General features: G+C 32.5%; 2 protein-coding genes across 3 annotated transcripts; both read right to left on the bottom strand.

The window, feature by feature from the left end:
* On the bottom strand, positions 1-7,580 carry LOC110707875 (potassium channel AKT1-like). Its single transcript, XM_021885943.1, has 10 exons — positions 6,663-7,580; positions 3,744-4,112; positions 3,606-3,663; positions 3,187-3,504; positions 2,714-2,959; positions 2,509-2,631; positions 2,106-2,294; positions 1,820-2,023; positions 1,638-1,713; positions 1-1,540 (listed from the first exon to the last, which is right to left on the bottom strand). Exons 1-10 carry the CDS (start codon positions 6,842-6,844, stop codon positions 615-617), a joined length of 2,691 nt encoding a protein of 896 aa, XP_021741635.1. The 5' UTR covers positions 6,845-7,580; the 3' UTR covers positions 1-614.
* A 9,199-nt stretch (positions 7,581-16,779) lies between these two features.
* LOC110707873 lies at positions 16,780-23,698 on the bottom strand. 2 transcript variants are annotated; one of them, XM_021885941.1, is made up of 7 exons: positions 23,468-23,692; positions 22,989-23,292; positions 21,927-22,012; positions 21,642-21,788; positions 19,337-19,460; positions 17,485-17,768; positions 16,780-17,057 (listed from the first exon to the last, which is right to left on the bottom strand). In XM_021885941.1, the coding sequence occupies exons 2-7, from the start codon at positions 23,257-23,259 to the stop codon at positions 16,965-16,967; spliced, it is 1,005 nt and encodes a 334-aa protein (XP_021741633.1). In that variant the 5' UTR covers positions 23,260-23,292; positions 23,468-23,692; the 3' UTR covers positions 16,780-16,964. The 2 variants fall into 2 exon arrangements, with proteins under 2 accessions (XP_021741633.1, XP_021741634.1); XM_021885942.1 differs by having other exon boundaries at positions 16,849-17,057; positions 22,989-23,278; positions 23,468-23,698.
* Between the last annotated feature and the right edge of the window lie 1,805 nt (positions 23,699-25,503).

Below are 25,503 nucleotides of genomic sequence, written 5' to 3'. Positions count from 1 at the left end.
TTCTTTTCTCTTTTTTCTTACTCCAATTTAATTACTCTAATTCAATAACCAAAATCATCACATCATCAAAAATCAGATGACTAGATCACTTTTTTCTTTTATTGATCATAAAAACACAATTACACCATATTGAAATCAATAGACCATCAAAAATCAAAATTATCAACATCAAATCAATTCATCGCAAAGGCAGATCAATCTTCATCATCAATCGTCATGAAAGCTCATTCATTTTTTTTTCTTTTTTCTTTTTTTAATTTTTGGTGGGTGAAATGTGAGAATGATGAGTTGTTGAGCGATTTTATTTGACCCAATTTTGACGAGTCTTGAATAATGAAGCAAGATCTTGAACAATGGCATGCTGAGAAATCGAATTCAAAAGAGAGATTGGGTGAGTAAGAGCATTGGAAGAGAAAGTCAATGAGAAATGTTAACATTGTTGAATGCAGGAAACGGAATTTGTTTCCTTGGGTCAAAGAGCGGAACCAAACTAGGGGAACTGTTACACCCAGGTAACGGTATTGGTTACTCTCTGGCCAAACAAGCGGTAACGGAGTGGGTTATTTGAATCCATTTCCATGCCTTAAAAAATCCATACCAAACGCCCCCTAAATTTACATATTTGTGTCATCTTTGATGACAACAAGGTGATCTCCATCTCTAATTACCTCAATACAATCAATTTCGGCACCATTATCAGTTTCAACTCTCAAAGGGAAAATTCCGAACTTTTTAGCTATCACATTCAATAACTCCTCAAAGCTATTTGGTAATAAAACAACCACCTTCCTAAGTTTTCCTTCTTGCTCACAACTAATGGTCACTCTAGAAGCGACATGGTTCTCCTGATGAGCATCGACCTTTCTACCAAAATATTCATGACCTATGCCAGGAAACAGATCACTCTGTCCACTTTGAGCAGCTGATATAACCCCAAATATTGAGTTACGGAAGTTATTAGCCTTCCTCCTCGGCCTCATCCCTGATCCTACTGATGCTGATCCATCTTCGGACAAGTTATGGTGTTCTTGTGTCAAATTTGGTGCACTAGTATACCTCCCTAGGAAACGCACTTTGTTTCTATGCTCATCAGGAACTTGGAGCACTACTTGAGGCTTAGATCCTACCTTGGCTTGGAATAGGGCAGATATTTGCTCATGACCCTGCTGTTCAGCAAGGGCTCTTGGAGTCCACTCACTGATGTCTGGCAGGTCAATATGCGCCCCTTGATCAAGCAGATACTCGACGATCTTGATGTTTCCTTCGCTAACTGCCACGTGCAGGGCCGTCCTTCCTATGAACTTTGAAGCAGATATCTCACTTTGAGGAAAGGCAGTAGAAGTAACTGCTGGGAATGTTACATCACCACTATAGCTGACAATTTTTTTGAGGAGGTCTAGGTTGTTTTGCTCGGTAGCTATACAAGCATACAGACCGACGTCACCAGCACAAATCTTAGCACCATGACTTATTAGAAGTTTCACCACCGCCTCATGACCACCCTGCATTGCATTCCATAATGGTATGTTCCCTTCTTGATCTGTGCTCAAACAGAAAAGGAAACATTTCATAAAGTATGTCAGACATGCCGAGTTCTCATTATCTGTAATTAGAATTTAAGAGCTAATGATATGTACCTTTGCAATCAGGATCAGCACCATAATCTAGCAGTAGATACACACATTTTTCACTTCCATTCGATGCTGCAATGTGCTGCAGTTTTGAGGCCAAAAAATACAAACATAAGTAGTTAGAAATGAGAAATACATGAATACTACTACTAGCTATTATGTAAGTCTTGAAATAATGAAAAACATACAAGAGCTGTCCTTCCACGTTCATCTGTTTCATTTGGATCTCGTCCTTGTTTCAGCAACCGATGTATCAAATGACCATCCCCTCTTGCAGCAGCAAAACATAGGCTTATCGGTAAATCAAGCCTACCATGACCCATCATCTTCTCTATCTCAGCCATACTTTCCTTTGCGGTGTTGTCATTCTTGTGCTCCTGCTCTTTCAGATGCTGCCCAAGAAAATATAAATTTGACGCACACAAACAATAACAGTCTCTGATAATAAAGACTTTGATTTATCATGCAGAATACCTGTAAGAGATTATTCATGATTTTGTTCCCATCTCCTACATTGGACTGCACAATGTTCAAGAAATTTGTACGATTTATCCGTAACAACTGACAGAGCCGCCTGGTTGTCACTGTATACAGATGAGGCCTATAACAAAGTACAGCAACTTCACCACATATATCACCTTTGTTCAACTCTCCAATAATAACCTGGAATGTGCAAATAAACAGAAAGAAGATACATACTGTAAAAAAAATCCTCAAGCATGGATAATTTGAACTTTTAGGCACACAGGAAGTATCAAATTGTAATTAACTTGCCTCATTTACTCCATCACCGCCCCGGGTAAGCTCCTGAAATCATATAAAATAAATATCATTAGATCAGGAAAACTGCAACATTTTCTGCTATATATGAATAAGCTTTAATTTGGTTCTGCAAGTTTACCAATGAGCCATTAACAACTATGTAGAAGTCAGTTGGCGCTTCATTTCGGAGAATGACATTCTCCTTTGGAGCGAAGTATTCTGCTTTCATCTCAGACACCTTCATACAAGGAAATCTAGTTGATCAAAGAACATAAGAAATATATAACTCAGTTGAAAGAGGAGGTCTTTAGTGAGGGTACCAGCTGAAAGAGAAGGTCTTTGGACACTTCACGGAACAAATACACTTTTTCTACTAAAGAGTAGAAAAGGTGTTCTGAAATGTTTGATCTGATTGCTTTAGGTAAGGAATCGAGTATTTGTTGTTGCTGCAGTCCCTCGGTATCCATTCGATGCTTCAAAGTGATATGTGCAATCATCTGTTCCTGCAATTGTTGAGGAAGTTGGTGCCTTTGTGCAAAACTCGAAGCTGCTTGAATGGTATCCCTCTGTTTAAAAACAGAACAAAAGTGAATCACACAAGGAAATAGATTACTTACATATTCAATGACTGTAATAGTGTAATTGTACACCAAGTCTATTGTTCAACTCACTATTACTCATTCCAAAACTTTTCGTATAGTTTTCTTAGAGGATTAAAATGATTTTCTTCCTATGACAACCATTATAGTTTTATCCTTACTCGACAATAATAGACAACGAAAGATGGCCTTACATATTTCCTAGTTCGGCTACTGCCATGGACAACCAAGTTGGTCATGTTCCCTATTATATATGCAGTGAGTCCAAGGTTGAATAGCATGTAGAAAACATCGAAAAGCATCTCGTCTCTGTTGACAGGATGCAAGTCACCATAGCCAACAGTCGACATAGTAGTGATAGCCCAGTAAACCGACATCACATATCGTGTCCACAAACTGAACTGAAGGAAATCTTCCAAGGTTGATCCAATCCATGTAGCCCTTTTATCTCGATGATGTGCAGCAATATGATAACAGAAACACCCAGCACAATGTACTACAAAAAGGGTTATCTGAAAAGAAAAGAAAAGGAGAGATTCAACAAACATTAATCCAGTAAATCAAAAACAGTATTAGAAATAAATAACCTTCAATAAATCAAGTAGATACTTACAAGAATAAGCTTAATACATCGAATCACAATGTAGCTGTATTGTCTATCTTTCTCCAGACTGTTAACATTGTGACTATTAGTTTGAATCAGCTTTTAAAATCTTTCTAATATGCTCCAACACTCGAAATAAGTGTATACCTGGAAAAGAGCCTACTGACTCTTCTTAGACGCCATAGACGGAACATGTTGAACACACCATAAGTTCGTGTAGAAGGAGGTAAAATCTTCTGAATAAGTTCAGAGGGGATAATGGAGATAACATCGAGAGGCATCTTAAAGCTAAAAATGTACTTCATGGCTATTAATTTTCGATCATCAACAAATATGTATGTTGTTTTATCAAGGTATGCAACAAAGAATGTAAGGATGATGTCAAGAGCAAAGAACCCATTGACAATATTGTCAACGATTGATATTGGCGTCGTAGGCTTGTCAAGAAAACCAAACTCGAATGGAGAGATCCAAGCCGTGTAGAGCACCAGAATTACCAATAAATAATCCCATTTCCTGCAGGCAACCAAAAAAACGTGACAAAATTGAAAATAAACTTATGACATTTTCTCAAATACATACATATCACAAACCATATTCAGATAATGTTGGAACAACAAGTGTGTAGTGTGTGAATTTTGTGAAAAACTCAAAGTCCCACATTGGTGGGAAATGAGAGTTTTACTCTCTTTATAATATAGAGAGTGGGCTAAAGGGGTGTGGCCCTTGGGCTACCCACATTTTGTGGAGAGGGAGGACCTATATGGTAAACCATATATCACACACGCGCCGAACCGAGCCGGGCTGGGTCGGTTTGGGTTATTAAAACAAACTTAATTTTTGTTACCGGCTTGATTCTCGTTGTTGTTTTTGATTCTTGCTTAACGGGTACACTAATTGCAGTAAACGTTGCTAATCTTTCTCCCGTTTTCATGCTTAAGCTGTTACGTATCTTTACCTATAAAAGGACGGTTCCAGCTTTGTTTTTAAACACACGGAAAAAAATACAGAAAACCACTTTGCAAAATATATTTTCTCTTCCTCTCAAAACAGTCGAGCAGTTTCTTTCTGATTTTCTGGTGTTCCGTTGTCCGGTGGTTCGGTGCAAAACCGCCGGTATTTTATACTTGTGAAAGACTGTTTTATCCCGGGGGCATCCGGTTTGGTACGAGCTGCTTCCACAAGTTTGAGGCAGTGTCGCGAATGTTCTAAAGAGAGCGACATAGTCCGCGACTCAGTCTTATTCTCGGTAACATTGTTCTTACTATTTTATTTGTGCAATTCCGTTTATAACAGATAATTATCAATAATCCTTTGAATTAAGCATAACCTCTACTAACAACTGAGAAAGGTGCTAATCTAGTTAGTTTAGTTCAAAGGTAAGTACTTATTATTATGGACTATACTCCAAAATTGTATACTGTATAACTCTAAATATTATGATTGGTAACCTCGAATAACATGATATGCAACCTACACATAAAGTTATATGTATGGAGCAGAGAAATAAGGAAGAAATCAGGTACTAGATTGTTTCAGAGCAACAGTTGGTAAAGATCAAGATATGACCAAGTAAAAAATTTGTGTCAATTGGCATATACTAGCATTATAGCCCTTGTATGTTCTTGAATGTCACTCTCACCTAAAGAACACGAGTATTATAACACTACTACGTCTACTAGTACTATGTATTCCATTGCTATACGTTGTGTAGTACAAAACATACTGCCATTCCATATAAACTATAACATTTTTGGTATGTCACCAAAAACTTACATCGTTCCCTCTTTAGATAACTTTTGTTTTTGTTCAAATTTTTTTTTAATAACGCGGTTACATTAACTTTTCTCTTCCTATTATAGATAGAGCAACTAAACACTGCATTTTTGGTACTCCTTATATGTCTCTAAAACAACTACAAACTGTGCAACATTCCCTCTTTTGCTAACCTGTGTTTTGTTTAAACTAATTTGTATCGAGTTCACATTAATTACTTGCTTGTTTCTTTCTTTTAAAAAGAGTTCCGAATTCATATATATGTCATACTAATTGTTATATCGAAACAAAATGACTAATTTATCGGTTGTTAGAACAGCTCAAAATAGGTCAATAAGGGGGTCATTTATTAAAGTTACACCAAAATTATTTTTCCTAAAATGCAAATAGGATTTTGACAACTTTTTGTTAAAAAGCCCCCTAATGTAAAATCATTGCTACAATAATAATAATTCATAAATTATTATTTTCATGAAATTCCTAAAATGTCAAAAAAATGCTACAGTTTCATCCACCAATTTATAAAACAAATCAACAAAACATCATGAAACAAAGTAACAACAAACATTCACATTGGACAAGTTTTTCCAACTTTTCAAACTTCAATGCGACAATTTATCAAACACATTGCATGCAATATGGTTCACAAATTTAATTATTTATTTTTTTATTAATTAAGCTTCTATGTGACTATGTGGGTCAATAGCAATCTTCATTATTCACACAAGAAAATGCAAAACACCGTTTTCGACAAAATTAATTAGAGTAATTAATTAATTTATTTATTTATTTTTTTTTTTTTTTTTTTAAGAATAGTTTAGTTTATTGGTAAAATCCAAAGCAAACACAAAATTAGAGTTCCCATTGCTAAGAAGTCGGAATATAAAGTTAAAAGTTTGTTACATGCCCTAACTACGACACATGATAAACCTCTAACGATGGATTTTCTTGGTTCACATTGCAATCACTTGTACTTTAAGTAATTTTCGGCATTCTTAGGCGTGTTTAATGGTGTAATCGAATGGCAACGCATTATCACGAGTACATGACTACGTCCAATTGAATTTCCATGCTCTCGAAACCACTAGAGGTACGTAAATTTTATTGTAACACAGTAATTTTAATTGAAATATTAAACTTCGGAGCTACTAATTAATATTATCATATATTATGAACCCGAGGAACTAGTAATATAATAATTTGGTACAGATGGAGTATCATCAACTATGATTGAAAAAAGAAAAAACACATAATTAAGAGAAGAGATTAATAAGATGAAAAGAACAAAACCTGTATCGACGGTCAAAAGGAGAAATAACAAATCGTCTGAGATTAACACGACAATGGCTTCGAGCACCAAGAGATGGCAAAACCTCAGCCGTTAGATCATAACCAGTATGACTTGAAGCTTCATGCTCTGTTTCTTTTGCTGAACCACAATTTAATCTCTTCAATAACAATTTACTCAACATTCTTTTTTCTTAATTTATAATTACACTTTAATTACTGTTATTTTCTTCTTCTTCTTTTTTCTCTCAAACCCAGAAAATTTCTACATGAATACATCACAATTTAAGAGTTTTGGTTTTATTATATTTTTAAGGGAATTTATTATTTGCGAGATTTCTTTCTCTTATAAAAAAGTTAAGAACTTGGTGCCTTAAATAGGTAGGGAAGTGATTTGAGTGCACCTTTTTTTTGTATTTACTGTATTCTTTAGGTTTCTCTTTTGCCAAGGATGCTAATCTTTTTGGTAATATTTTTTTTATTATTAAATAAGAACAAATAAAGTTGATATTAATTCATCAACCTCAGAAATTTGAAGATCAATATAAATTTTGGTTGATGCAGAAGTATTTAAATTAATTTTTCCTATAAACAAAATAATAATGACAATTTAGGTTATTCGTTGTAAATATTAAAAAAAAAGTTATTATAATGACTAATATATGATACTTACCGTTAAAATATTTGACCATTGTTGAAGTAACAACTATACCAAAAGGCTTACTGGAATCAGCAAGTAGGTCTTTTTGTCTTAAATAATCAGAAAATACTTATCCCTAATCTTTAATTGGATTCGTTGTCCCCTAACTATGATATCAAGATACAAATAATTTACTAATAAATCTAGAATAAGTCAAATATAAATTATCTTACAATTATAAGTTTTAGTTTATCGTAATTAATAATAATAATAATACATACAAATATATTAAAATAATAATTACCATTTGTCTTCTATTTCAAAAAAAAAAAAAAGAGAGAGAGTTAGTAAAACGAATGATAACACTATAATATTTTTTAAACAATAAAAATTGAAAATATGTAAAATATATACCAGGGAGTGTTGCATTACTACGGAATTGATCTAAATGTTGCAATTGAACAAAATCAAATCTATGCAACGGAATTTTATTATTATCTGCAACCCCCTTAACAGATGTATTTTGAAAAAATTGTATCATTATCTTGTTATTGCTCACAACACAATATTGATTTTTATTAGGTACAACAAAAAAATATCGAATTGTGTAAACTTTGCCTTCAATTAGTTTTGAGCGAAATTGTTGGACAAATTTTCCTTTGATTGAAGTATGGACATAATCACCCTACATGTGCAAAATAAAATTATATGTTAAAATAATATTGTAAGTTACACAATAAATTTAAAACGATAAGTATTATCAAATAAAAAAATAAAATTAAAGGCATACCTCTTCGTCAATTAAAACCATGTCCAAACTAATCAAACTATTATATTTTCGAAAGTTCAAAACATCAAAAAGCCTTGATACGCGTACTTTAATTTTCCAATCATTTTTGGAAGAATTAAGTTCTCGAATCGACGAAGTAGACCTAAGAAAACAATACAATGAAAAAAATAGTTAAAAATAATATTACCAGTAATTATAATTTGAAAAAAAAAATTGAGTTTAAGGAATTACACCGACATTTTCTTAAACCTCAATATGCAATTTGTTTTGTATGAGGAATTGTGTGATTCTTTGATGGTGCGTGAATTAAATTAATGCCTATTTATAATAATAACAAATCATAAGCTAATTAAATCAATTTATATCTTTTCCCCAACTTAAATTTTATCATTTTATTAAGTATCGAAACAATTGATAATATTTTGCTTGACTGATAAAATAGATAAACCTGCTGAGTGTCTTCGTTAGAGGCTTTAACCAAAAACAGTGTGCAACGGATTATAGAAGGCCGCAATCTTTTGGCAAATTGCCTTGATAAGGCTTATCTTTTCCTCAGCTTAAAGTTTGAATAGATTAAATCTGTTGGGCCTTTTAGTGTGCTGACTAATTATGTTTTTCTTTTGTTTGTAGTCACTTTGTTCCATTAAACTTGGAATTTTCGTTCTGATTTGCTTGACAATTATGGGCTTTTGCTTCTGATCTACTTCGTGGTGCAACCTTTTGTAAGCACTATACTTAATTAAGAAAAAAAAAAGAAAAAAAAAACTATCAATTCTACTAATACTCTCTGGATAACAATAATTTAAAAAAGATAAAAATTTATAGATATATCAAATCTTTCTTCTTATTTTCTTATTGGTCGGAAAAAGTATATTTTTAATTCAAAAATAAATACAAATCTTTATTCTTATTGGCCGAAATAATTATATATCAAATCTTTCTTCTTATTTTCTTATTGGTCGAAATAAGTATATCTTTATTCTTATTGGTCAAAATAATGATATTTCTTACGTGGAAAACGAATTTTTTAATTCCAAAATAAAATAGAAATTATGTGGCAAAATTCTTAAATCTTATTCGTCACTTTTGTTTAGGTGGCAAACGAATTTTTTAATTCCAAAATAAAATAGAAATCTAATTTTTAATTGGTCAAAAACATACCTTTGCTTACGTGGCGCGCCGAATGCTCTTTAAAAATGCCTACTTTATTTATATATATTAGATTTTTATCCCCTGTTTTACAAGAAATGGAGCCCTATTTTAATATTTTTACCTTCTTTAAATTCTTTAGGTTATTTCCTAAAAAAAAAAAAAAAGGTTTTTAGGTTATTTTTTATATTAATTGATTTTCGAGAATATGATAATTTTTAATATATTATTTTCTCTGTTCTCTTTTTTCTATATGGTAATATCATTAATAGATTTCTTTTAGAAAAAATTTCTAAAAAGAGGATTGTGTAACGTTGTTAATATGTTTTACTCCATTGTCTACATATATCAAGAATCCAATAATGTTGTATTGATAATCTAATTGAACTCATAATACGATAATTAAAATTTGATAAGAGGAGTAAATTTGTAGGTTTTTCTATTTGAATTATTTTTTAGGCTTTTACTCCGTACATATTGATCTTCCTTTTTACATCTTTAAGAAAAAGGAATTGAATAGGTGTATTGGTCAACCTTTACATCAAAAACCAAGATCTCAATATTATTAAACTAAGGCCCTATACCTATTCACAACAAAAAAAAAAAAAAAAAAAAAAAAAAAAAAAACTAATGCCCTTTACTATTCACCGTATTTAATAAATTATGATGTGATCATAAGAACAGATGAAGTATTACATTTACAGCTTGACCCACTAGCACAACAAAATACCAATGTTGATTCACTTGCTTTAAAATTTGCTCATAAATTCTTTTTAAAAAAAATATGTTATTTGCGGAGTAGAAAAATTGAGTAAAATTCATTTTAAGGGTTTTTTTTTTTTTTTGTGATGATTTATGGATACAAGTACAATTTATTTTCTAATTATGGAAACAATCGAAATACCCATAATAATGCAAAAGATTTGTACATTTTCTTCCTTCCCAAGCCAAAAATTTTAAAAATGAAAACAAATCACTTACTTACTTGAAATAGAATCTTCATTAAATATTTGCTAAAAGAAAAAAAAATCTTCATTAAATAATGTTTCCTTAATTTTTTATATTTTATATTTTTAAAAATTTTTCTTAGTTCTTTGTCTCATTGAGATCGAGTAGCATTCGAGACGGTATTTGAATGATTTCTTTAGTATAGTCATATGTATTCAACTTTTGCCGCCTTATGTACTTCTTTGGTCGAATAAGAAGAAGTTGTGCAGGAAGTCTTAAACCTGCAAACTGATGTCATGTCCAACACTATAATTTAGCCAGATTTTTAGTTTATGCAACGATATGATATTAAAATCATCATAAATGAAGATTTTTTTTCTTAGCCAATAATATGCCTTCATATGGGATAATGGGAATAATGAAAAATATGCATGTGTATGGATTTTAAAATTAAAATTGGATGGATAGAATTATCAAGATATACAACTATATGTATAACCCAAAAGATAAAATGGGAGAAAAACGTTGGCCATTAAAAGGGATGGAGATACAAATAGGAGATTCAAAAAGAAATATTCATTCATATACATTGGCAAATCTCGTCCAATCATAATTAAGAGTTAACTACGAATTCTCTACAAAAGATATGTGTATCACTCTTTCCATATACAATAATAATGCATGTAACCAAAAAAACCAACCAAAGCTTGGTGGGGATTCTCTTACCCCCACCCCCTCCCACTCCCAAAGAGCCTAGTCGGTTGACTTGGAACAGATGGCCTTGTGAAAGGTTCCGATCTGATGGGGTCATCCTTCTCCTAATCAAAATTATATATAAAAAAATATAACTAGAAAATCTTATGTAACTAGAAAAGACGTGTCTCTTTTTTTCTTAACCGAACCCGTGGGCAAAAACAAAGATTAGACTAATTATAGACTAAAAAGTAGATACCATTAATTAGTGTGTAGGTTAAGCCCCAAAATCAAAGCTAAACTAACATGCATGTGTCAACGAACGTTGAATCTCACCGTGATCCACTACTTTATTTTTGGTAACAATTGACTTTATACATACTAACCGAAAGGCTATATTATGTCTTTGTTCATGCTATATATAATTCATGTATAATTAAACGCATGCATATAATGTTTCCTCCAAAATCATGCAATAATTAGTGTTTTAATTAAAGGAATACATTGTTTGGCGACATCTTCACATTCAAAGGCATGAAGTGATGGGCATGTCTAAATTTTGAAAGATGAGTTTCTTTCTATAATTAAACCTTGCTATTATATTTCTATACTTTCTCATGTGAGTTTGTTGGATAAATGCCCAATTTTGTTTGCAATAATTGATGCATGAATTAAGGTTCCTTGGTATCTTTCTTAAAGGATAACGAGGATTCAAAATCAAGCAATAAATTTTCAAAATCATTTTTTTTTAGTAATAAATATTTGTATTCTTTCATACTCCATGATTCAAATAAATATGTTTTTTTTTCCTTTTTCTTGTTCCTTTTTTTTTTTTTTTTTTTTAAGTTGATAAATAATTGTTTATTGTAAACTATGACGGCCACATATATATACTTTACAAATTACAACACAATGTTTTCAAATTTATAAGAGCATCTTCTGCATGGGGCTTGAGTAGGGGGCCAAGAGAGAAGAGTTAGAGCGCGTTTAATAAATAGTACCCCACAGAGCATTTCATACTTCGTAGTATCTAGCAAATTAGAGAACTTTAATAGATAATAATCTCACTAATGAGCTAAAAATGTAGTCATGAATCATTTTTAAGAACCCATACCAAGTGTTATCAATGGCAATGACATAACACGCTTTCAACAAATAATATCTTCCTCTAAAAAATATAACTTACAATAGACAAATCTTATTTTTAGTTTACAATGCAATGCTTCAATGGCCAAAATTCAATTCCCTTTAACTTAAGCTATACATTTACAAATGAAATGCATCACCTCATTTTATTTTATCCTATCTATAAGCCACAATTAGCTATTAAAAATCCATTATAAATCGAAATTCTTTAGATCATTTGTAACAACAACCTTTATTACATAGACTGCGTACAAATAATTCAACCATTTTCTTTAGTTCAACACTAAAAGCTAGAATTTAATTAATTTACACAAAGGATTACAAAATGGGCATTTCAAGAAAGAGCATAATTGCAATTATCATAGGAATGATGTTGGTTTCATGCATAATTAGTGAAGTTGAAGGAGTTGATATAGGATATGGTGCAATTAGAAAAGGAGACAACAATCCTAGAAAGGCTAAAGTTGGTGCCCCTGCTAACCCATATGGACGTGGATGCGAGAAAGCCGCAGGATGTGGAAAAAATCCAGGGAATAAAGATCCTGCGGCTAAGAATTAAGTTTTTTTTTTCTTTATATTATAATGATAGTAGAATAATAAATATATATTTATTTTTCTACTATTAAATGATTGGATAATTATGCATCTTATACTTTTCATGTTGTTAGAAAGAAATAAATTTAGAGGTTGTATAGAGTTATTAGGGATACAAATATGGATTTTGGCTTTGTCAACCTATATTATTCCAAAAAAAAAAAAGGCCCTATTCGTTTCCTCTCTATTTTTTTTTCTCTTTAGGGTTCTTCAAAAAAAGTGTTTCATAGGCCGGAAATAGTCAAATTTCTCCGAAAATTTGACTATTTCCGATCCTTTCTCTTTAGTTTCTTTATATTTTTGTTATTGAATTCAATAAATCTACACTCTTTGAAGATAGTAAGTACCTCTATTGTGGGTTTGAGTGTAGTAAGTGCCCCTATGGTGGGCTTTGTTATAGTTTTGTTTTTATTTTTTGAGTTTAGTATGGTAAAAGTTGTTTCATGGGTAAAAATCTGTACTGGATTGAGAAAGAGGTTAATCCTTCGATTGCAATCAGATGAATCAGACATGCATGTTGTTTTTGATCTCAATATGCCTTACATTGCATCTTTGTTTTTTTATGATAATGTCTATATTCTATGAAAAAAAAAGTTAAAAATTGTACCATATGTTTATAAGAAATGTTTGATACGAGAACATGATCTTATTAGTAATTTTGAATTGATAATGGTACTTTTTTCGAAAGTACAAATTATTCCGAGTATTATCTATACTTATCTACCTATTCAAAAAGCATAGGTGCGAGGTGTCTACAACAAATTCACTCTATCATAATCAGTGATACCTATTATGCATAGCATGTCAATATTAGAACAAATCAGTTGGTAATAAGTATTTACTATAGACTAGTTTAGATAAGATAAGTTTAAGAAAAATTAAGATTTGATAAGGGTTAATAACTTAATATCGGTAATCAAAATTCTTTTATCAACTAAAATAAGTTACAATAAATTTATATGAAATATAAGATAATTTTAAATTAGATTAGATAAATAAGTAAAGATCGTATGAATGGAAGACATCTTGATAAGTAAGGGATCCTCAAATTTGATTTCTGCTCTGTGGTGGAAGGAAGCCAGGGAGAATTGAATCAGACGTAAACCAAGGTCGGATTCCTATATGGATGATAGAACCGCCTTCGATTGGTCAGCAACGAAGAGAGACGGGGTCGTCGAACAAGTGTCCCTGCTGTTGCTCCTCTGGTGAATTTAGAGAGTCAAACCCACAGGTGAGATTTTGCTAGAGGAAGCATATATACTACGTAGTTTATAAATCCCATCAATTCATTTTAAACCATAACTATTTAGTATATTAGTCGTGGCATGCCTGTGATACTCTATTGATAAGAAAAATAAACACCAACCACCTAAAAGAGGTTTATATAGTGGAAAAGGAATATTAATTTATCAACAAGAATTATGTACGAAGTATATGAACCAAAAAAGAATTTGTAACATTATTCCAATTTAAGGAGAACAAAATAGTTGATAAGACTTCCTAAAAAAAAATTAAGTTGATAAGACATTTGCTTTTGACTATCAATCTGGAATTTTATCACAAGCAATACATAGATTGTGACTTTTAATTTTTGATATTCCATTATTTCCTAATACTTTCTTTATTCTTTTTAAATTACAAGTTTAAACTTCACTGTTTTATAAATTTTTATTTTGATTAAATTTTGTGATTTATGCACAAGATAAAACATAGCTTGGTATATAATTTTTATTTACTGACAATTAAAAATATTAATCATTTAAATATGTGCATTGACACACGTTCTAAACGAAAATTGCCAACTAAAAATGGGGAAAATAGTTTTTAGTTTTATTACATTTTTACTTCAAAAATGATTTAACTAGTTATCGCCTAGTTGTGTTGCGTTTCTTGATTTTAATATACTTCATTTATTTTACTTACAACACATGGAACTTTTAGGAGGTAATTAAAGGAAATACTGCCTCCGTTGTTACATATAATTTGCAATTTTTAGGTATTATTTATTAGATATTAATAAAAATTCAAAAGCTACAAATAATATGTGACGGAGATAGTACTAAAATGCGTTTATCAAAACTATACGAGCATATATTTGAATACATCTCTCTTATGTATGATGATCAGTCCAACAGCACTCTTATATGAGTTTACTTCACTAGTCAATTAACTATGGAAAATCAAAAGACCACTTGAGCACTTCTTGGAGAATTAGTTACAAAAAAAATGTAGTTATCTTCAGCTAGTCTTCAAAATTCAGTCCAAGAGTGCCACATATCACATTCTTAGTTAATTTTTTTTAATTTTACATTAAAAAAAAAAAATTAAATGTTAATTTTTACGGAAATAATAAAAGTCACTCCTTTCCTCTCCCCTTGAAACTCTTTATTTGTTAAATAATAAAAGCATATGACAAACAAAAAAATACATGTATTATTTTACTATGGTCTATGTGTCGCACGGATCAAAGAGCTAGTTATAATTCATAAGATAAATATTTTGATCCACATTCTAATTTCATTGATATTGTCCTTTACAATAATGAGTTAGTTCGGGGGGGGGGGGACTTGATGAATTGTCATAACTTGTGATTACTTTATTTTGAATTTGCATCAATTTAACTTGACTTGTTAGATTTGTCTTTTTCCTTTTAATATCCGCCACAGTTCGTGTATTCGTGTTGCCTAACACTTGTCATTTGTGCAATTCTCTAACTGTCCTCTACCATTATAGGTCGTCTCCACAATTAGTCTTTTTTTTCTTCCAATATCCACCACTGGTCGTGTACTTGTGTTGCAAAACATTTGTCATTTGCGTTGTTATCTGATTATCCTCTATAACTATAAGTCGTCTCCTCGATTCATCTTTTTTTCTTCCAATATCCGCCACTGGTTGTGTACTCGTGTTGCACAACACCTGTCATTTGCGTTGTTCCCTAATTATCCTCTACCATTATAGGTCGTCTCCTCGATTCATCTTTTTTCTTCCAATATCCGCCACTGATCATGCACTTTTGTTGCCCAAAACGTTTTTTGCATAGTTCTCCAGCTATCCTCTACGACTATTGGTCGTCTCCTTTTGACCTCGGCACATATATGCTCACTCGTTATTCGCTAACAGGTCAACTAGCTACCACATTCGCATTCACATTCACATTCACATAATCACATTCACATTACACTTTATACTTCGTTCCTGTATGTTTTGATATTGCTATTACCGCGAACACTCTAAGTCCACTTATCACATTTAAGTTGACCTGTTACAATTCTATTTCTACTAACTGTTGTTTGTCAACACTTTTTCTTAAGATCCATTGATCAATTGCCAAACTCCCTACACTTTTCTGCTTTTGTAAAGCTGCAAATCATTCAACCCGACATCAAATTTTGTCCTTATTTCAATTAGGGTCCACTATATATGTGGGTTACTTTGATCTTGTAAAATGGTCATTAGCATAGATCCTTTTAGTAATTAACATTACGTGTCAATTATGAAGCTTAATAACCATCTAATGTCTCAAACAAAAGGTCCCTTTGAAGGATTTCATGGGACCCAAAGTATCAAGAATCCTCCATAAAAGAAGTCCCTTCTCGATTCTTTGATCTTCCAAACTAGATTAGATTTCGTGAAGCAATATCAGTGGGACGGAGGTTTACTTGAGTTGTTACAAGATTCGATATGTTTTTTATACGTATGACTGATAAGATTGCGCAAATATACATTACTGACCGTGAAAAAATACTCCAACACATTTGTTTCTAAATCACACTAATACAATTTCAATTTTCCATTATCGTAGAAATATCAATTTGATTAAGTAATGTCATTTTCATCACATCTGTTTGTATTTCTAACTATAGTTAAGAGGTACGAGTAATATAGTTTTTGATAAACTTCTTTTCTATTCAATTTTCCTAAAAAAAAAAAAAAGATCTTGCTAACAAACGTTTCCGGACATTAAATAAGCATTTAAAATATTTTTTAAAGTGGTATTAATTTGAAAATGCATGTCTAAATCACGCGTCGATTCGGTGTAATTAATGTTCATTTTAATTTAATATTTCTACTTTTAGTTATCTTATCCAACGCCTCGAGCCCGGGAATTAACTTTTGCCAAAAAAAAAAAAAAAAAAAAAAAAAAAAAAAAAAAATTATACTTCGTACTGAGTAATATTCAATGGGCACTATATATCAGTAATAAGAAACGCGATTCCTCATTTTCAAACAGGCTATCAATATTAAAATTTTAATCCCTTAGGAGTAAAAATTTAGCTACTCTGTCATATATTACATTCAACAACTCAGGATATTACATGGTTATTATGTAGTAAACCTAGTTTAACTATAGCAACTTGAGCATCTTGAGTCGTTCTTCATGCTCCGGATCCAGCTTAGGTGGGGTATAGCATCCATGTAAATCCTCTACAATATATTCCTGTAAAAGACACCAGAAAAAGGTCAACTTTGAAGCACATTACATGTCCAAACAATGAAGTTCAAGATACAGCAGCTGCCACTCCCTTGAACCACTTAGGCATGTCGGTACGATGTCCCAATCCATGTCACTTAATTGAGATTCAACAGCTGAACAACGAGATAATCTGTTTTCAACTAAATAATTTGTTTCCAACTAGTTAACCTAGCAGCATTATACTTGTACTAAATTTTCTTGATGCAACTGCGAAACTGCTTTAAGAACAACAAAAATTTAGGTGCTATAAATTTCCTACAACTTGGGCATTTAGATCATGGCTGCGGATATTCACTACTGACTGGTTTTCACAAGTTCAAATTATTAATTCGAATAATGCAACAGCAATGATAGATAACATGAAACTACAAGTGTAACTGTGTATACTAACCTTTGTCAGCTCTCTCTTTGTGAGAATATGGTAGTGCCTTTGCCATATTCTTTGAACAGCCATGGTAGCAGCAAGGAAACCATATGCAATTCCAAGGATTGCGAAGATCACCACAAAAACAATGACAAGTGCAAAGCATGCTTCCATTGATGCAGGAAAACAATCCAAAATTCCCCATCCATAGCAGCAGTTGTGGCAACCAGCCATGCGGGGATCATTGTTCAGGGAAGAGCAGTGAATAATGAGACCACAGAACCCAAGCAACACGAAAAAAGTCACCACTCCTGTTCACAAAAATCAAGACAAATCAGGAAAAAAAATGTATAAGATTAGAAGCAGTCATTACTCTGTACTAGCATTTACAAGACACAATCGCAAAGAAACAGGGAAACCTACATACTCCGGTACTAGTTATCAGCCAAGTATAAAGTTAGCATAAGAAAGATGGACCACATGACAAGCTGGTTAAAAGAGAAATTTTCAGACAACTTAAATGTACATTCACTATATTTGGAAAGTAAATGTGGACGGAAAGGGAGGGAATGAAGGAGAGAGAGAAACAAAAGAGAGGTGGGGAAGGAAGAAGTGGGATTGCCTTTTCCTTCCAAAAATTTTCATCACTGGATGAATTTGGTTTATTAATAATCCCCTTCTCTTTCCTCTTCCCCAAGTCATATCCAAACGAGGAAAGATGAATGACATGAATCCCTCACTCCCTCTTCTCTTCCTTTTTCTCCATATTACCTAATCGTAACACCTTGTCGCACATCCAAACACATTGAAAAGGGAAAAGAAAGATTCAAAGAGAATCGAGCATTTACCACTGACCACCATACTAAGTTGTAGTTGCTTTCACTAAAAATTTTGCTTTAATGTAACGGCTGAGAATCCAGTATTAGAACCTACTACATACACTCAAGTTCTCAATATAATCGAAATTTTCAAAGCCACATGAACCAAATGAAGGTTTTGTCTGGTCTATGTTTAAAAGACAACTAAACAAGTCTTATCTCCTCCTAGCCCAATTGTCATACTGAGTTCTATGTAACATACTCTATGTTCTTATTTACCAGGAAATAAAATTTACCTCCTGATTAAGGTCATCTAGTGTGCTGTGATGGTGACTGATTAGCAATCCCATAGATTTTTAGAAGTGTCAGCAGGACAGTTGTCAGTAAAAGAGGTATGACAAGTTACAAACATGTCAGCAACACACAACTAACTCTCACTATTCTATGTGAAATGCTGGCCATAAAATAAGGGTAGGCCCATCTTCAGGATTTCAGGTGCCCAGTCTCCATGTCAATAAAAAAAACTCAAGTAGCTAGCCAGATGGGTCCACTAATCAGATTGCCACTCTAGAACCTGGATAGCATTTATTTTTTGTTTATTATGCTTGGAAATTATCCAACAATCTCCACAATAGGCAATTGGCACTAAATTAAGAACATGCCCCTTTTCCTATTAAAAGTTCACTTTTCTTCTTCATTCTGTGTAATTTGTCTGGTTGTCAAACAGGAAAGATGCAAAATGGTTAGAAGAAAACTGTTGCATAATTTCAACAGTATCTCGTTTTTCAAACAACGTGCTCTTAAACTGTCAACAGTCAATTGATAACTCCATCTCTATCCTCCGTTTACTTTCGCATCTCTCTCATTTCACGCTGTAGAAATATAGTATGTCACTGTGTCATTAGAAAGCTCAATAGCGATTAAAATTTCCGTGCAAAGTCAAACTACAGAAAATATTGTTGCAGAAGCCCCAAATAGGGCCCTATCCTGCCCGTTTTCTAGTAGAAATTTTCATGAATGCAGCATATAAATGGAAAGTCAGGAGGCATAAGAAAATTTACCTATGCAGTAGTAAAAAGGTATAGGATGCGTTGACAATATACGATCCCATCCATCACTAAATGAATTCCTGAAAGCCCCATCTTTGTCCATGAGATAAGCAAAGGCTCCCATTGCCGCAATTGCCTGAAAAGACTGGTTGTCAGAGACAAATTTGTTTGGAAACACTATGGGAAAAATCTAATCTAAATAGGATGCTAGTCTTAATAAAACTTCCATGACCTCAAGGCTAATACATTTATGAGAAGAATGAACTGCTGTTCAGGGATCAATTCGGAAGCTATAAACTTTGAGTCTAATCAAGAATAGTTCTCCGTCTTGCATTAAGCACAGCAAAAACTTATCCATCTCAAGGTTACATGCATGATAAGGATGTACTGCTGTCCAGGGATCGGTTTGGAGATTAAAAGCCCCCTATGTTTCATTTGTGCATTGGAAATACTGGAGATAAAGAATGTGATGAATTTGAAAATTTTCCAACTTTCCTTTTAGAGAAATCATAAGTGGTACTCTGTACTATTTACTGCTTTAAAATTGCAGTTGATAAAACAATTGGGACAAAAAGAAAGTGTATTAAATACAATACTAATAGGATGGAAGGAGACAAATAATCAGCCAATTTTCATAAACTTATCATCAAAAGGAAAACCCTCCAAGCTAAACAAGCAAATCACATTCCCAAGGATTGCATTCAATTGTCCTGAAGTCCTCCAAATGAGAATCAAGCCATCCACTCTTAGTTTGCTCAGAATTCATGGTGCCTATATAATCCAATAAACATTCATAATAAGCCAAATACAGAAACCGAATTCCCTCAGCCACTAACTCAAAAGCAGGATCTTGAGGCTCAATGTCTAGGTGATAAACATTGCAGATTGCCAGATTCAGAAAGAATCATCACAGGCTTTCATCAAAATTATGGGCATAAAGTACTTTTTAAAATATGAGTGCATACAACTAATCCACGACCCCAACCATCATTGCAAGAGATGATCTTGAGCTTCCCTAAAAGACATTTCTGTAACCTCAGAAGAATTAGAAACTTCAAATGCTATGTAATATGGATCTTGTCCACAAAATACAACCACATAGCAACATTATTCTTTATTCATATTTCTTATTCTCCCTAAGGTAAAGATCACCAAGCATTTGTTAAGCAATCAATCATTGTGACCATTCATAGAAGCATTAATTGAGCCAAATGAAGGAGATTGATAATTTCATCCAAGAAAATCAACACAACTGCACTTTTTTAACACTTTAATTGTCATAACTTAAATCTTCAAGTGGAAACTACTACCAACCAAAAAAAGAATAGACAGATTTCAGTTCAATCTTAATTGAGTCGCATCAAAATGCAGGACACTAACTAATCTTTTCCTTGTAAATACGCTATACCAAGTATAAGCATTAACATAGCAACAAATTATCCACCAGCAGATAGGCATTTTGAAGACATTACAGGTCTCAATACAAATGATTATTCATGTGTAAAGAAGCAAATATCCAAATGAAAAATGAAATATTACAAAGACAATGTCAAGGAGTAGATGATACTCCCAAGTTCCAATTCAACATACAATAATACAAGTTATAAAATAACAAACAAGGAAGCGTAACTGTGACTTAAGAAAGATAAAACTAGATTTAAACTATAGCACTAGAGAGATTTATTCCCAGCTAGCCCTGTCATAGTCACTTTCTATAACTTAATTTTTGACATCATTTACTTGAGTCACATCAAGGCAGAAGAGAGGTAAGAGAAATAGAGCAACTGGATAGAAAAGCTTATACACCACGGTACTAACTACAGCGGAAATGAACTAGTAATTACTATCGAAATCATCACAGCTTTGTAGAAAGAAGGTGAAAAGGAAAAGAAAAAAAAAAGCTACTGAATATATGTTGGTTTCTTACTCTGCTTCCTCCAGCTCATTTATCTTACGGTACTAGCCTTTTGAAAACTTTGACAGATGATATTTTTCAAGTTTGCATGCTCTAATATGAGAAGAAACATGAAACTACTGGATTGACAAGAAAGTTCCTACCCCTGTTGGATTATTAAATACCTAAGAGGCTAGGCAGTAGCCACTAATTAATATAAAAACATAAGAATAAACCGCCACTCAAGTAGACAAGAGAAAACATATTGTGAAGTTATTAATATCAACAATATCAAGCCCAAAACAGAATTATAAATACCAAATCAAACACTTATCAGCATATCTAATGCTTGATTCTTTTCGCTGGTTTTGTTAGCCACATTATTAGCATCTCCATAAAGAATAAGGTCAAAGCTCTACTCACAGTCTGTACAGCCAAAAATACAAGGAGAACATCTCTAGCAACAAATAGCCTGAACTTCAATTTTCGCCAAGTGTTGTCTTCAAATGATTCAACACGAAGATGAAATTGTGCTTTGCAAGTCGTGCAATGTGAAAAGGCAAAACCTTCCTGCATAAGTTTGTAGATAAATCAGGTCAATTGAAGTAACATTATATTTTATTATTTATTATTAATACCATACAAAATTGAAAGAGATATTGCCATCATTCATATGATAATACTTCTATTTCCGAAAAGACAACTTGCCTTCACCGAACGCCAATGATCAAGACATAAACGATGAACAAACTGCTGGGTGCCTTTGCACATACATGGTGATATCAACTCATCATCTGCAGAGCAAACATATGCTGTGTTGACTGCCCAGAGAAAGGGTATGACAAAAATAACGAGGTAAATGGGGCTGAAGGAAGTGACACACTTCACACTATGGGTCTCCAAGGAAGTAAGCCAGTAACAGCAAACATGACAATTCCACATACATAAATAATCTACATCTGGGAGTAGTAGCATACTTCAAAGATGCAACAGAAGACATGGCTATATAGATTGCAGACATCTGCTCTTCTAAAACACTAAGTATCCTAGTCACAAGAAATGGCTATATATAGCGCTAGTTTATAAAGCTTTAAGCTTCAACTAATTCTAAATAACGACTAACCATAGCTACAAAATAGTTCCCTAAACAATAAAGCTTCCTGCATTCCAAATTTTCACTTCCAACAACAAAAAACAGCAACAGCAATTACACACAACAATAACAATCAAGCACGTATCATGCAACTAATAGAATCTACATGTACACATCGTTAGCCCTCACCTAACCTCAAATGGTTAAATTACACCAATTGATCCCCAAAATTTCACCTTCTAATTGGCAAAAGTGTGTAATTGCACAATCCCTCATCATCTCTTCTTACTCTCATTGCTCTAAAGCTAAAAAACCACTAACTATTCCCAAAACTAGTTTCAATCAGTACCTAACTACTCCCCTCCATCCCGATATAATATTCACATTGCCTTCATTCTTCATGATTACAACTACTGCCACAATATTAGTAAATAATCCTCCAAGCCTCTGATTATATGAACCATTTTCACACTCTCCCCCATCACTCAAACTAAGTACGGTCATATTAGGAAATTTTTATCAAAAACCAATACTACCAACCATTTTTCTAAGCATTCCAAAATAGTATACATAATTATTAATTCCACACTATAATACAAAAGAAACAATAATCATTCCAAAAACTCTCACAAAATTGTCAAATATTAAAACAATTCAAACTGAAAAAAAGAATATACCATCCTCTCCATCACATTCGAGACAAATACGACAACAAGGAGCAGAACCAGCTTCAAGATCATCATCACCATTGCCACCACCGCTTCCGCCGCCATTATCATCAGCGTCTCCCTTCACTATCTCCGTAGAAAAAGAACTTGACTTCACAACAACTCCATCATCATCATCATCACTATTCATCGGAAGTAAAGGATCAGTATCTCTCTCCTCTGAATCCCTTACTCCTAAAGATGATGATGATGATTCCTCCATTTGTACCTCACCTTTCATCTTCACTCAGAATTTTTCCCTGATTATCAAACCCTAACATCAAAATTTAAACATCAATAATCAATCAAACAATTCATCTTTTTCTTTAACAAGATTTCAACAAATTTATACCAGAATTTCAAAAAAATTACAAATTTTGGCATAATTATTGCAGTTCAAAAGCAAGAAATTGATGATAAAAACAAATTTTGAGATTGAATTTGCGTACCGATTGAGTCTTCGAGAAATTGATTGTGGAGTTCAGTATCCTGTAAATTGGAGAGAGAGAGAGAAAACGACGCGTTTTTTTTTTTTTAATTCTTTGTTTTAATGCGGAAAGTTTTACTGGTATTAGTATTTAATTTAATACATCACTTCAATTAGTGAAAATTGGAAAGAGAATTTGATGATGAATTTCTTAGAAAAAGCCAAGCAAAATGTGGATAAGTTCCATGGAGTTGGTATTAGATTGGACTACTATTACGGCTTGTTTGGTTGCACAAAGAAAATGGGAGAAGTAGAAAATCATGTGAATTTGAAAATGGATGGGTTGTTTGGTTGACAATAAAAAGTGTAAATATGATAATTGTGAATTCCAAAAAACCTGGGAAGTTAATTACCTAACCCCCCTAGGTAAGTCAAAATTCTCATGATTTGCAACTTCCTAGGAATTGGACGTAGGTATTTAATTCCCATAAAATACAAATTCCCATGGGAAGTAAATTCACATATCAAACAAACAACACCTTAGTCTATTAGACAAGAAAGTTGGCACCAATTATAGTGTGCGAGTATATTACGAAATAATCTTTTGAACAGTTACAGACTTATGTGTAACGTGTAAGTGATTGATTGATTGATTGATCTAAACCTTTTACGTAAATTTAGCATGTCTAAGAAAGAAAGATGTGAAGAAGTTGTTACAAAAATCTTTGTTTAATGTTAGTTACTTTACTACCAACTAGTCTTCTGCACGGCTTATTCATAGATATATAATGTAATTTTTTGTTTTATAATGTGTTTTTAATTTAATGGTAGAAGGAGTGGAATTAAATAAACTTTTAAGAGATATTAAGTTGGAGGAGAATGAAATAAACAACATTAATATGTATTGAATTATGGCTATTTTTTATTTTTATTTTTTATAATATGTTAGAAAAGGGATTAAAAGAATAGGTTATATAAGGTGACATGTGGCATTATTCAACCAAAAGAAAAGGTGACACATGACAATGAATGTACGATGGTTTGTGTAGGTATAGACTAGGTATAGATTTTGCTTTCCCCTTTGCTCTTAATTTCAATCATTAACTTAATAAAGTACAAACTTAATAGTTGTAAAGCCTGCAACCCCAATTGTTAGTCTCATCTCTCGCTTGATCTTCTTTATGTGTCTCTCTCTCTTAATCAATCTTCTCTCCAATCAACTCATCGACTATTAAAAAAGAAACTCTAACCATCAATCTAATTTTTTGGTTGAGTTGATCCTTTAACATTATCGAAACCAACGCAACTATAAAGTCACTAGTTCAATTCTCATCTACCCCTCTTTCAAAGTGAAATATTTAGCCATATAACTTTAATTGAGTCGGTCCTTTGACAAAAAAGAATATTGATAATAACTTCAAACAAGACATATGCTACTGTCACAAGATATACATAGGTGGATTACTTAATTGGACAATATAATTTAATCATTATGTGAAGTAGACTATGAGTTTTTTTTTTGTCATTTCATTATTATTTTTATTGTGGACAGTTTTTTAAGACGATTCATGCTAATCAACCCCAAATTATTTTGAAATTAAGAATTTGCTTTAGTTGTTGTTGAAGTCAGCTGACTTTACAATTATATAAGCGGAGTCAATCAAAATATTCATGGTAAATTATTAGGTCCGACAAGGCACTAAGTGCAAAGTTAACATGTTGACCAACTTACAAGTCATCTAGCTAAATATAAGTCCTCTTACTGTGCCTGTGGATATGTAATAAAGTAATTAAGTAAGCCCTCCGTGCTCCAATTCTTAGATTGCTTTATATGATTTTTCATAGTCATTGATACATGTTTTATACTTCGTATCATCTATATTCCCACTTTCGTACACATAAAATTTGTAATAATTGGTATTTTAAATAAATTCATTGAAATGAACCTAACATAATAACACATAACTGAATTTATTCTTATAAATTGATTATTTATGATCAAAATGTTTTACGTTAGACCCAAAATAATGCAATGGAACAATATTTGAGTGCAAAGGG

The sequence above is a fragment of the Chenopodium quinoa genome, unplaced genomic scaffold (assembly GCF_001683475.1).
Source record: "Chenopodium quinoa cultivar QQ74 unplaced genomic scaffold, ASM168347v1, whole genome shotgun sequence".
In the NCBI taxonomy this organism is placed as follows: domain Eukaryota; kingdom Viridiplantae; phylum Streptophyta; class Magnoliopsida; order Caryophyllales; family Amaranthaceae; genus Chenopodium; species Chenopodium quinoa.
Note: the sequence above shows the minus strand (reverse complement) of the source record. Positions and strands in the feature narration are given on the sequence as shown.

Excerpts from the sequence above, each read along its gene's own strand:
- LOC110707875 (XM_021885943.1), bottom strand. The coding sequence starts at position 6,844 with ATGTTGAGTAAATTGTTATTGAAGAGATTAAATTGTGGTTCAGCAAAA. Across the intron at positions 3,664-3,743 it reads GTCAGTAGGCTCTTTTCCAG|TCTGGAGAAAGATAGACAAT; the intron begins GTATACACTTAT and ends CAATGTTAACAG. Across the intron at positions 1,714-1,819 it reads AACGTGGAAGGACAGCTCTT|CACATTGCAGCATCGAATGG; the intron begins GTATGTTTTTCA and ends TCAAAACTGCAG.
- LOC110707873 (XM_021885942.1), bottom strand. The coding sequence starts at position 23,259 with ATGAAAGGTGAGGTACAAATGGAGGAATCATCATCATCATCTTTAGGA. Across the intron at positions 19,461-21,641 it reads TATTTTTGGCTGTACAGACT|GCAATTGCGGCAATGGGAGC; the intron begins GTGAGTAGAGCT and ends CAGTCTTTTCAG. Across the intron at positions 17,769-19,336 it reads ACCTTTTTACTACTGCATAG|GAGTGGTGACTTTTTTCGTG; the intron begins GTAAATTTTCTT and ends TTTTGTGAACAG.